At 39.5% G+C, this 12,561-nt stretch overlaps 1 protein-coding gene across 5 annotated transcripts in view; it reads right to left on the bottom strand.

Moving 5' to 3' along the window:
* HACL1 (2-hydroxyacyl-CoA lyase 1) overlaps positions 1-12,561 on the bottom strand; it is a 44,843-nt gene that overhangs the window by 26,573 nt on the left and 5,709 nt on the right. For all 5 annotated transcript variants that reach the window (XM_080673703.1, XM_080673702.1, XM_080673701.1 and 2 more), the window contains exons 5-9: positions 11,993-12,065; positions 10,096-10,173; positions 7,697-7,791; positions 5,597-5,709; positions 717-852 (exon numbers count right to left, since the gene is read on the bottom strand). In XM_080673703.1, the coding sequence (XP_080529829.1) occupies positions 717-852; positions 5,597-5,709; positions 7,697-7,791; positions 10,096-10,173; positions 11,993-12,065 (495 nt within the window). The remainder of the gene's footprint in view (positions 1-716; positions 853-5,596; positions 5,710-7,696; positions 7,792-10,095; positions 10,174-11,992; positions 12,066-12,561) is intronic.

Genomic DNA, 12,561 nt, shown 5'->3' on the forward strand with positions numbered 1-12,561 from the left:
TCAATAAAAATATATGTTTTTAAAAAAGAAAATAAAATAGATGCTAATTCTGTGATGACACTGGCATTAGTAAAGACTTTCAAGTAGCTATTATAACTATGTTACATAAGGTAAACAAAAATACTCTTGAAATACATAGAAAAATAAAAGTTTTCAGCAGACAAACAGAAAATATAAGAGATAAAAGGATTAACAAGAACTGAACAGATATTCAGGGACCTATAGGACATTATCAACATGGCTAATATTTGTATTATTCCAAAAGGGGAAAAGAGATTGGTGTACAAAAAATATTTGAAAAAAATCATAACTAAAATCTTTCCAAATTTGGTGAAATACACCAATTTACAGATTCAAGAAGATCAGAAAACACCAAACAGGATAAACCAAAAGAAAACCATGTCCAGACACATCATGATCAGACTGCTGAAAACCAAAGATTAAAGAAAGATCTTGACAGCGGCCATAGAAAAACAACATATTACATATAGGACAACAATGATTCAAATGACTGCAAATTTCTCATTTGAAATCATGAGTTTCAGGAGATAGTGAACAATATCTTAAAAGTGCTGAAAAGTCTAAAATAAACAGGTGTGCTTAAAATTACATGATTATTTCAGAACTCCTAGATTCATTAAAGTCACATAATAATTTAAATAAGCCTAAAATCTGCCAAGCCTCTGTATTTAATTGAAGTCTGGAATGTTACGCACCTAGATCTGGCAGCAGCTACACAGTTTGGATGATTGTCAGGGATAACACCCTTTCCCATGGGGGTGGGCAAAAATGGCAATTTACATCGCTCCACCAATTTCCTAATTCCCTCCTCTGCATGGGCATAAGCAGCACCTACAAGAAATGCAAATAAATGTACTGGACAAGTCAATTAAGCTACAAAACCCTTAAAACAGTTCATGTGAAATTGCCTTCAAAACTTCTCAAATTTTCTCCTGCTTATACAGGCTTGAACTCAAAACAAATGATTATGGTTTTTATCTTTGGTATTTAAAAATGTTTAAGAAAGCAATAGTTCTGCCCTAGCCAGTCTGGCTCAGTTGGGGAATGTCATTCTGTGCACCAAAGGATCAGGAGTTTAATTCCCGGTGAGAACATATACCTCTCCTTTCTTCTCTCTTTGAACTCAATGGAAACATACCCTCAGGTGAGGAGAAAAAAAAAAAAGCTATAGTTGTAGTTTCTTCTCTAATATTTTCAATCCAGCCCAGCCGGCATGGCTCTCATTGAATGTTGATCTATGAACCAGGAGGTCACAGTTCGATTCTCAGTCGGGGCACATGCTTGGGTGTGGGCTTGATTCCCAGTGTGGGGCATGCAGGAGGCAGTTGATCAATGATTTGCTCTAATCATTGATGTTTCTATCGCTCTCCTTCTCCTTTCCTCTCTGAAATCAATAAAAATATATTCTAAAAAAATATTCTCAATCCTCCTAAAGGATGCTCATAACAAAAATTGCATCTAACATCTTTGCTGCTCTCAATTGCCTGTTCTATGTTATAGTTCTACTGAATTACTACTCACAATTCCCTGAACATACTGTATTTACTGGTAGGCCCAAGTAGTTAAGAAAGGACTTTACCCTCCCAGGGGAAAGCTCCCTCTAACCTCACACATTGCTACCAGCTAATGTGGACTGCAATCTCCTAGTCTAAGCATGGAAATTCTAACAAGGGGCACACATTTCTAAAGTTCTGTAGATCTCTTCACAGGCTCTACAGTGTTGTGACTGCAACAGGCTAACCCAAGTGGTCCACATAGCATTTGTTTTTACAGTGTGTGCCTACAGAATAGCTGTATGCCCCATTTCAAACTCACTGTTTGAATATAGGGATGATTTCATTTCTATTATCATCAAGGCCACTATATTTCATTTTAGCCACTTAGTTTTATACTCTTTTTCAGGGCTAGTAGAATATTACTCCATATTCAGGACTTACAATCCTCTACTGAATTCCAGTAAATAGTATAGTGTACCTTCAGATTCAATATAATGTTCTCCTCATAAAATTACCTTAGCCCAACCGGAGTGGCTTTGTTGGTTGAGCATTGTCCCATACACCGAAAGGATGCCAGTTCAATTCCCAGTCAGGGCACATTCCCCAGTCAGGGCAGGTACGGAAGGCAACCAATAGATGTTTCCCTCTCACATAGATGTTTCTCTTTCTCCCTTCCTCTCTAAGCATGTCCTCGGGAAAGGATTTTAAAAAAAAAAAAAACTGCCTTAGAAAAATCTTTTCTCAGACATATAGGAGGAAAAGTAGTTGCTTTTTCTTATCTGGAAAGTTTCCTTGTATTCTCCTTCTTACCGCACTATCTTTTGCCCACCCAGTTCTCTCTTCCCAAACTGCCTTTGTTCCCTTTGTCCACTAAGGGACTTATCAAACATTTTTTCAAGGTGTAACCTCAGTGTCATCTCTTCTGGGTAGTCTGTCCACACCAACTAACTCCATGAGCCAACGACTGCTTCCCTTGAGAAGCCACCTCACCTCTATACACACCATTTAAGAGTATACTGCACTTGTTTGTTACCAGGTCTATTTCACTATAGATAGGGGGACCATTATTTCTCTGTTTACCTCAAAAACATTTCCTAGACTCCCTGCCTTATCATCACTCATTAATATTGGTTAGAGAAAGAATGAAAACTAACACCCACTAAACTTCTATTTGTTGTGTTAATTATAATAATACTGCTGAGATAGTTATCATTTTTTTTACAAGTAAGGTACTTGAGACTCAAAGCACTTATTTGCCAAGATCAGAGAGCTATTTGTATCATACTAGAGGCCCGGTGCACGAAATTTGTGCACTTGAGGGGGGGTGTCCCTCAGCCTGGCCTGCGCCCTCTAGCAGTCTGGGAGCCCTGGGAGGATGTCCAACTGACGGCTTAGTGGGCCTAAGCCGTCAGTCAGACATCCTTAGCATTGCCACGGAGGCAGGAGAGGCTCCCACCACTGCCGCTGTGCTCGCCAGCCATGAGCCCGGCTTCTGGCTGAGCGGCGCTCCCCCTGTGGGAGCACACTGACCACCAGGGGGAAGCTCCTGCGTTGAGTGCCTGCCCGCTGGTGGTCAGCGCGCATCATAGTGACCGGTCATTCCACCATTCGGTCATTTGCATATTAGCCTTTTATTATGTAGGATAAGCTGTAGATGAGGCCCCCTAGAACCATAAGAAATGCAAAAAATTCACTGTTAACTCATTCTCGAATTGCCCTCACTTAAAGTCAAATTGCCCCCTTGTGGGGCGTGTGCTGCACCTTAGGAACCACTGGGCTTGACACTTTTCCTCTCTGAGCTTCATTTCTGAATACATATGCATATACCATGGGATTTGTAATCTCTTCTCCGTCTACCTTACTGGGTTGTCATGAAGAGGTTCTGAGCTAATAAACATAGAAATGTTTCATCAAGTAAGTGATGCCTAAACGGGAAGGGATTGTTATTTTTAAGCCCATGGGTACCCTCACAGGTAGCAGGTGCTGATTAGGGGAAAAGGGCATGATTGTTTCCTGGGACTGTACCTATGGAAGCTTTGCAGAGGGTTCTGCAGGCCTCAGAGGGGCGGGCTCTGGCCAGCAGCCCTGTAGCGGTGGTAGTCCCTGGAGGCGCTGGCGGGGGGTGGGGGGGTGGGGGGGGTGGGCAGGGAGTTAGGGGGGCGCTAGGGGGGCAGTGAGGCCGAAGGGGGAGTAACTGTCAAACCTGCCCGCTTGGCGCCATTCTTTAGATTGTACGTGGCTGTTTTGCAGCTGTACCTGCTCAGGGTGGGGCTCCAATCTCCTGGAGCCAGGCAGGCCAGGAGGGCGGGTTTAGCCGCGCTCCCAGCAAGGTTCAGCGTGCTTCTACTGCAGAGAGACCATGCTGCTGCTGTGGGGGGGAAGAAGGGTCTGACCTTGGGGGGCCGCTCAGGCCTGCCTCCACCCGGGTCTGGAGTTGTAGGGAGGAGAGGCGTGCCCAGACCCAGTGGAGGGGGCTCAGCAGCAGCGGGCCCCAGGCCCTGGGTGCCTCAGGGGCGCTGACAGGTGGTCGCCTGCCTGCTATTGTTGTGGGCACCCCTGGCAGGGGTGGCAGGGGAAGAGATCAGGAGTCGGAGGTGCAGGCTGCAGCTACCCCCGAGGCTGGGTCTTCTCCCCATATGGTCGGCCTCCCCGTCCCCCCAGGAGGTGCAGGGGCTGGGTTAGGGTGTCCATCTGTCCCCCCAGGGGTGCAGGGGCTGGGGTAAGGTATCTGTGCAGGGGGATTGGAAGAGCTCCCCATGGCCGCTTCCTCTTCCTTCTTTGCAGCCCGGGCTCCTGTCAGGCGCTCCTCTCAGACCCCCAGGGAACTTGGCTCCAGCCTCCCGCCCCCTGCTGCACGCCCATCAACATGCAAATTGGTCGTTACGGGACACCGTAACAGCAATTAGCATATTACCTCTTTATATGTATAGATAGCTGCATTCAACTCAGCTCTGACTTCAATTTTTTTTATGTTGTCCATCATTTCCATTAAAGTAATTTTTAGTTTCTATGTAGTTAGTTCCTTAGTAGTTGACAATTAACTAATATGGTCATATGTAATTTATAGCCTCCTCAGTTCTAGAACATAGAATGGATACTGTAATAAACTGCTGAAAGAAGTATAAATTGGTACAGTATCTTAGGACAAAGCAATCTGACAATATGCACCAAAAGCCTTAAAATATGAATATCTTTTAACTTAATTTTCTTTCTGGGAATCTGTTTTATATCCTAAATATGGAAAAAGTTTTATGCACAAACATGCTTGTCACAACTATTCTAAACAAACAAATAGAAACTGGCAAAGATTTAAATATTTGCCAGTAAAGTGTTAGTATATACATAAGTAAACATTAAAAATTTAATTTAGGGGAGGAAAATTAAGACCATGAAAAAAATGTTATAGTGTTAAATGACTTAAGTAGAATATGATCACAATATATAAAATATACAATCCAAAAAGCAATAGAAAAGTACTACTTGTTAAAAACGTATGTTTTTGGATAAAGGGATTTCTTTGTAATATTTTAGAGTTTCCAAAATTTCCTATTAAAATTTTTTTATATCCTGGTGGTTTTGGCTCAGTAGATAGAGCATCAACCCTCGGACTGAAGGTCCCAGGTTCGATTCCGGACAAGGGCATGTACCTTGGTTGCAGACCTGATCTCCAGCCCCCGTCAGCATATGGGAGGCAACCAATCAATATATCTCTCTCACAACCATGTTTCTCTCTCTCTGTCTCTCCTCCTCCCTTCCACTCTCTCTAAAAAAAAAAAATCAACGGAAAAATATCATCTAGTGAGGATTAACAACAACAAAAATTTTACAATGAAAAAAATGCATTTTTACTCATAAGACCAAAGAAATGCATTAGGTGATATTCCCTTAAAAGGACAAGAACAGGCATTCTACAACAATTCTAGGATTTCAAAACTAATAAATAATGCTATATTGGATGAAGAGAACTCTTATTCCAATTTCAAACATTAAAGTAGATGTTAATAATGAAGACAACTTCTAAAAACAGAAATAGCATTCTTTCAAAAACTAGCAAGATTCAGAGTTCCATTCAATGCTACCTTTCCCAATGATAAGAAGGGGCTGTTTGGCATTCCTAATAACAGATGCTGCCATTTGTACAGCAGAAGTTTCAGCCATACTAATAGGAGGTGGCATGCAACACTCCACGTACCTGGAAATAAAGAGTTCAGTTAATTAAAAGAGACCAACTTATAAATATATTATGAAAATATAAAATATATAAAAAGGTAGAAAAAATAGTACAATAAATTCCATATTCCCAACATGTAGATTCAATAATTACTATCATTTTACCACATTTGCTTCATGCATACACAAAAAAACATGCATATAAAGATTTCCTGAACCATTTTAAAGTAAATTATAGGCATCAAGACTTAAAAACTTCCCCATGCAGCTATAAAAGATACTTTTTCATATGTAGCCATAATATCCTTACCACATCTAGTAAATTAACAGTTATTCAATAGTATCATCTAATAGTCAAATGAGTTGACAGGAAATTTGAGTTAATGGCTTTACATTGTAGTAGTAGTTGTAGTAATAGTAAAAACATCCTAAAAGCTAGTATTATTAAATATACCTAATATGTGCCATTTATTCTCACTTAAATTTCAAAACAATGAGGTTAGGTATTACCATTATCTTCACCATTGGGGGGGAAAAATTCAGAAAGTAAAGTAACTTGCCCAGGGGTCAGAGACTGGATTGAACTAGGTTTCTCTGTCTCCAAAGTCCATGCTTTAACTATCTCACTATATTTCCACTCACTGAGTTAGTCAAGATTTCAGTGCCATAATATATATTAGTAAAATAAGTATTAAAACTGTATAGTTAAATAATTCTGGACATCAAGTTCTCGGTGTTTTATTTCACTTATTCTAATGAAAAACACCATACTGTTCAACACTTGGGCATTATAATACAAAAATTTAAAAAAAAGAACATTCAAATCTTTATAGATTTTTTAAAGAAAGCTTACAGAGTTAATGTACCTGAGACTCATCTCTCCTTCCCCTGCCCAATATTATTTTGAATATCACGCTCAGGTATTATGCAGAATAGATGTCCTTTTGCTCTGACTCTCCCAATTAGAAACCTCTGAGTGTACAGAAATGCCCACTTTCTCTCTGTGGTCACTAGAAGGCCACTTGGTCCACAGTAGTAGGAATGTACTAAGTGGTACCCAGGGCGATTCATTAACCCAAGTACACATCTGTACCAGGGGTGACTTAGACGCCAATGAAAAATATTTTACATTTCCTGTCCACTCAGTGTTTATTTAAGTAATAAACATCTGGTGTTGAAATATTTTTAAATAACTGAGACAAACAGACTAAAATTTATAATGTTGAGTTCTAATAATTTTCAACAGTCTCCTCATCTCTTGGTTTACACTATAACGACTCCAAGTGGCTATACTACATTAATGAGAATGTATTATCTATGGGTACTGTAAGAATAACTTCAAATAAGTTCAGGAAGCTCCAAGTATTTTATTTAGTAATTAACCCCCCAAATAATTACTAAATAATACCATTTTAATTCAGAGAAGCCCTTTGACTAGGATTCAGCTTAATTACTAAATCATTAAAAGTTAAGACAAATGGCCCTAGCCGGCTTGGCTCAGTGGATGGAGCGTCGGCCTGCGGACTGAAGAGTCACGGGTTTGATTCCGGTCAAGGGCATATGCCTGGGTTGCGGGCTTGATCCCCAGTGGGGGGCATGCAGGTGGCAGCTGATCAATGATTCTCTCTCATCATTGATGTTTCTATCTCTCCCTCTCCCTTTCTCTCTGAAATAAAAAAAAAAAAAAAAGTTAAGATAAATGAATATTAACTATGCCAGCCAGCATGGCTCAGTGGTTGAACATTAACCTATAAACCAGGTCACGGTTCAATTCCCAGTCAAGGCACATGCCAGGTTGCAGGCTCAATCCCCAGCATGGGGCATGCAGGAGGCAGTTGATAATTCTCTCACATCGTTGATATTTCTATCTTTCTCTCCCTCTCCCTTCCTCTCTGAAATCGATAAAAATATTTTTTTAAAAAGATTAACTTATAAACTGCTAAGTAAATTCCTTTCAAGGTAAGCATTATAATACAATTAAGAAAAAATCTAGCATAACTATTACTCACTTTATAGAATTCACATTCACCTGGAGGTTCACAAAATCTGCAGGTATGTCAATATAGCAAGCACCTGGACGACCATAAATACTGCTTCTTACAGCCTAAATTTATTATAAATAGAAGAAAATGTTTTTAAAAATCTCAATCCTTATTATCATATTTTACCAAAAGATAACATTAAAATTGTGAAATAAACAGTTTTAATTTTTCTGGATATCCTTAGTTGGAGAAGTAAACAATTTTAATTAAATTTGAAGTATCCTCTATTAATTTTATATACAGTTGACCCTTCAATAATATGGGGGTTGGGACCCCAATCCCCCATGCAATAAAAAAGTATAACTTTTGACTCTCCCAAAACTTAATTACTAAATAGCTTACTGTTGACCTTATCGATAACATAAACAATTGACACATATTTTTGTATTCAATAAAGTAACCAAAAAAATATTAGGAAAATCATAAAGAAGGAAAAATACATTTATAGTACTGTACAGTATTTATTGAAAAAAATCTGCATACAAGGGGACTGGCACAATTCAAACCCATGTTGTTCAAGGGTGAATTGTATTTTAAAAGAGATTTTTGTTTAAAAGGAGAAAGATAAGTAAGTATTCACTTAGACCGTTAAAATAAACATTCTATTACACTTTCGTCTTAGAAATTACCTACTAGGCTCTGTCAGCCAAGTCTTCAAAACATGCACTTTCACCTGCTTCCTAATCCTATGACTTGGCCGTTTTCAGAAACTGTGATGTAACATGTGTCAAATGATTTCTATAACACATGGTATTGAAAAAGCTCAAATGTAAGTTCACATATAAATTAAGTTGGTAAATTATAATATGCTGTTTAATCAACTAAGGGATGGTTTTATATGCATGAGTACTAATTTTCAAGAACAATCTTGCAAAAGCCTAAAAGAAAGGGCACTCAGAATTCCATTATATCTTTTTTTTTCCTTTTCCATAATTAAAAAAACTAAAGTACAGGAAAAACTTTGTTTTTCAAAAGTGACTTATTTTATCTGTTTCTATCCTATCTAATAAAAGAGTAATATGCAAATTAGCCATCACTCTGCTATACCCACAAGCCACGCCCACCAGCCAATCAGGAGCGAGTATGCAAATTAACCCAACCGAGATGGCCGCGGCCATGGAGCAAGCAAAAGACTTGTGTTTCCGTGGCAATGGAGGAAGCCAAGCTTTCTGCACACCCTGGCTGGCCCAGGCCTCCACTCCAGGCTACAAAGTTTCAATTACAGAAGATAAATAAATCCCAACAAAAATGGCGGCAGCCAAGGAGCTGGAGAGAGCAGGAGGCTTGAGTCGCCCCCAGCGATGGAGGAAGCCAAGCTTCTGCAGCCCTGGCCTGCCTTGGTCTCTGCTCAAGGCTAAAAAGTTTCAATTATAGAAGATAAATAAATCCCAGATCCCAGGGCCTCTGCTAGGGTCGCCGGGGGGCGTGGCCAGCCTGCAAACCACCACAGGCCCCTCGCCCAGGCCGCCCCACACCCCAAGGGAACCCCCACCCTGATCCGGGACACCCTTCAGGGCAAACCAGCTGGCCCCCACCCGTGCACCAGGCCTCTATCCTATCTAATAAAAGAGTAATATGCAATTTGACCATTGCTCCAACACACAAGATGGCTGCCCCATGTGGTCAAAGATGGCTGCCCCCATGTGGACACAAGATGGCCACCACAAGATGGCCAGCAGGGGAGGGCAGTTGGGAGGGACCAGGTCTGCAAGGGAGGGCAGTTGGGGGCGATCAAGCCTGCAGGGGAGGGCAGTTAGGGGTGACACGGCCGGCAGAGGAGGGAAGTTGGGGGTGACTGGGCCTGCAGGGAAGGGCAGTTGGGGGGGACCCAGGCCTGCAGGGGAGAGCAGTTGGGGGGTACCAGGCCTGCAGGGGAGGGCAGTTAGGGGTGACCAGGCCTAGAGGGGAGGGCAGTTAGGGGCAAACAGGCTGGCAGGGGAGCAGTTAGGCATCAATTAGGCTGGCAGGGGAGTGGTTAGGGGGTGATCAGGCTGGCAGGCAGAAGCGGTTAGGGGCAATCAGGAAGGCAGGCAGGCGAGCAGTTGGGAGCCAGCAGTCCTGGATTGTGAGAGGGATGTCCGACTGCCCGTTTAGGCCCAATCCCGGTAGGGGTCCCAGATTGAAGAGGGTGCAGGCTGGGCTGAGGGACACCCCCCCCTCCATGCACGAATTTCGTGCACCGGGCCTCTAGTAATTAAATATAATAGCAGTAAATATTAAAATGTATACAGCTCTTTAACAATATCATTTTTAACTATGTGAATATGTTCCAAATTATTACTCATTCACTTGAGAATAAAAATGACACAGATATGAGCAACTGAGAAAAACCAGTTGACTTGGAGGGCTTGAATTAAATACTGTACCTTTTCGATAATAGATGGAATAGCTTCTATGCTGCTTGGCCGGACAGAGAACTTGCTATATAATCTACAAGCTTCAACCTATATGCAAAAAGAAAATCACTTAAAATTCAGTTCACAGGTCATATTACTCTTCTGAAGGAAGACAAAATGTTAAGTATTACTTTCTATTATGTTCCGAGGCAAGATGGAGACTATGCATTACCTGGACTATTTCTTAATAGTCTATGCAAGGCACAATCAAATTTCTGCCTCTGTATGATTCAGGAAGCAAATCAAACAAGACACCATTTTCATTTGCAAAAATAAAAAACTTAGATAATACACAGCATCTACCATAACAAAGGAAAGCAGGCACTCATTGCTGGTCAGAGTATAAATGAGAAGGGAAGTTGACAATGTCTTATAAAAATTAAAATGAGTATATCGTTGGACCCAGAAATTCCACAGCAAGGAATATACAATTTAGTTGGCATGCTGTTTGGGTCATATAAATTCAGTAGTGTTAAATTTTCACTGTTTAATGTACTTTGAAGTATTATACAGAAACTGTTTCTCTTGATACTTGGTATGAAATCTATGGAATGATTGGTAATCTTAAGTCCCACAAGTGTGAGAGAATTAAGATTACTCCCCAACTTTCAGTCTGTTCATAGTCATGTTGTTTAGTTTTAAGTATTTCCACAAGAAATAGATATTTGGATCTTTCTTTCCAAACTGTTAATTTCATTTAATAAACTTCTATTATTTTCCTTTTGGGGAAAAATATTTGTAATGGATATTATCTTCTGCTTTTTTTTTCATCTACAAAGTTTTTGTAGTAACTTTAAATTTCCTTTTACATATATCTGCTCTACTTATTTTTCAAATACATTTATCAGCATCTTTTAAAAAACTGTTGTCATTATCTACCATTGCAATTCCCTTTCAAGAGTATAAAAATGTAACATTTTCATTAACCTATATCAAGATCTAGTTTAAATCATATACAAAATTATATGTTTCTATTTTGAAGTTCTCACAATGATTCCTAATTTACCAACACACTTTGCCTAATGGTTTTAACTTTGTGCTATAAGTGCTCAAATATATTCATATCTTAAGTGTTAATTAACATTCACTCTCACCTACTTGCTTTCTACAACAATTCTTAAAACTGTAGTATTCATTGACAAATTCTTTCAAGTTTTTAAAATTTTTCAAATACTTCCCTTTAGCCTTCCAAAATAAAAATGAACTTGTCCAGAGTCTACCAGTAGTTGTTTGAGTAGGATTTTCCTCTCAACATTTTACTTTCCCAAAGTCTGAGAGTGCAAAAACAATTTTTATTCCTATATTTTCTTGACTCTTTGGAGAACCTATTTTTAGTTTAAAAGCCTGACCAAAATGTGTATTTCTTAAAAGACTGCTCCTACGCAGAGCCTTTTTTTTTTTTTTAATACATTTTATTGATTTTTTACAGAGAGGAAGGGAGAGAGAGAGAGACAGTTAGAAACATTGATGAGAGAGAAACATCAATCAGCTGCCTCCTGCACACCCCCTACTGGGGATGTGCCCGCAACCAAGGTACATGCCCTTGACCGGAATCGAACCTGGGACCCTTGAGTCCGCAGGCCGACGCTCTATCCACTGAGCCAAACCGGTTAGGGCCGCAGAGCCTTTCTTAATATCCACATTGAAATTGTCTTATAGTTCAGGAATTTTACCTCTAAATTACCTCAGTAATTCTCTTTCATTTTAATTGTTTATTTTGTAGACAGGACTTTATTTCTTCTCCATAAATCTTTTGGCATTTATTTATTTAAAATTTATAGTAGACATGCAATATTCTTCTCCACAAATCTTAACAGTATGTAATTATGTAACTAAACTCTAGAGGAAAATCTTAAGAGTTGGGTACCTGAGGAAACTCCTGGAAGGCTCCCATTGTTTCCTGACATCTTTCAGAAGAACCACCAATCACAATCAAGGGCCTGAAATTCATTTTTTAAAAGAGAATTAAAAATTGTAAAATACTCAGCAGAGTGGCCAATGAATACTAAACACTCAATGAATATTAAAAAATAGAGACATAGAATGAGGATTAAATTTTCCCTAAAAACTGTAGATTTAAAGATTTAGGAAATAACCTGATGTGAGAGAACCCTTCCTCAGTTTCAGAAAAATGTGAAATTTATAGTAAATGTTTTTCTTCCATTCCCCTCTCTCCTCCACCCCTTTTGGATGCTAATGCTAAACCACTAGGTGTGGCGATTTAAAATGAATTTTTATGCCCTTCCTATTATTCTCGGGATTAAGAGGAGGATACATTTTTTATAATAAATTTTAAATAAATACTTTATGAACTGATGAAAAGATAACCCCTTTTAACATGATCTTATTGGTAAAGTATCAGAGATGGGACTAAGGACAAGGTCAAAGAAATATAAAAATTTTAATTTCAACTGTCTTGCCAATTATGTAAGAAAA

Source organism: Plecotus auritus (assembly GCF_963455305.1).
Source record: "Plecotus auritus genome assembly, chromosome: 6".
NCBI classification, from domain to species: domain Eukaryota; kingdom Metazoa; phylum Chordata; class Mammalia; order Chiroptera; family Vespertilionidae; genus Plecotus; species Plecotus auritus.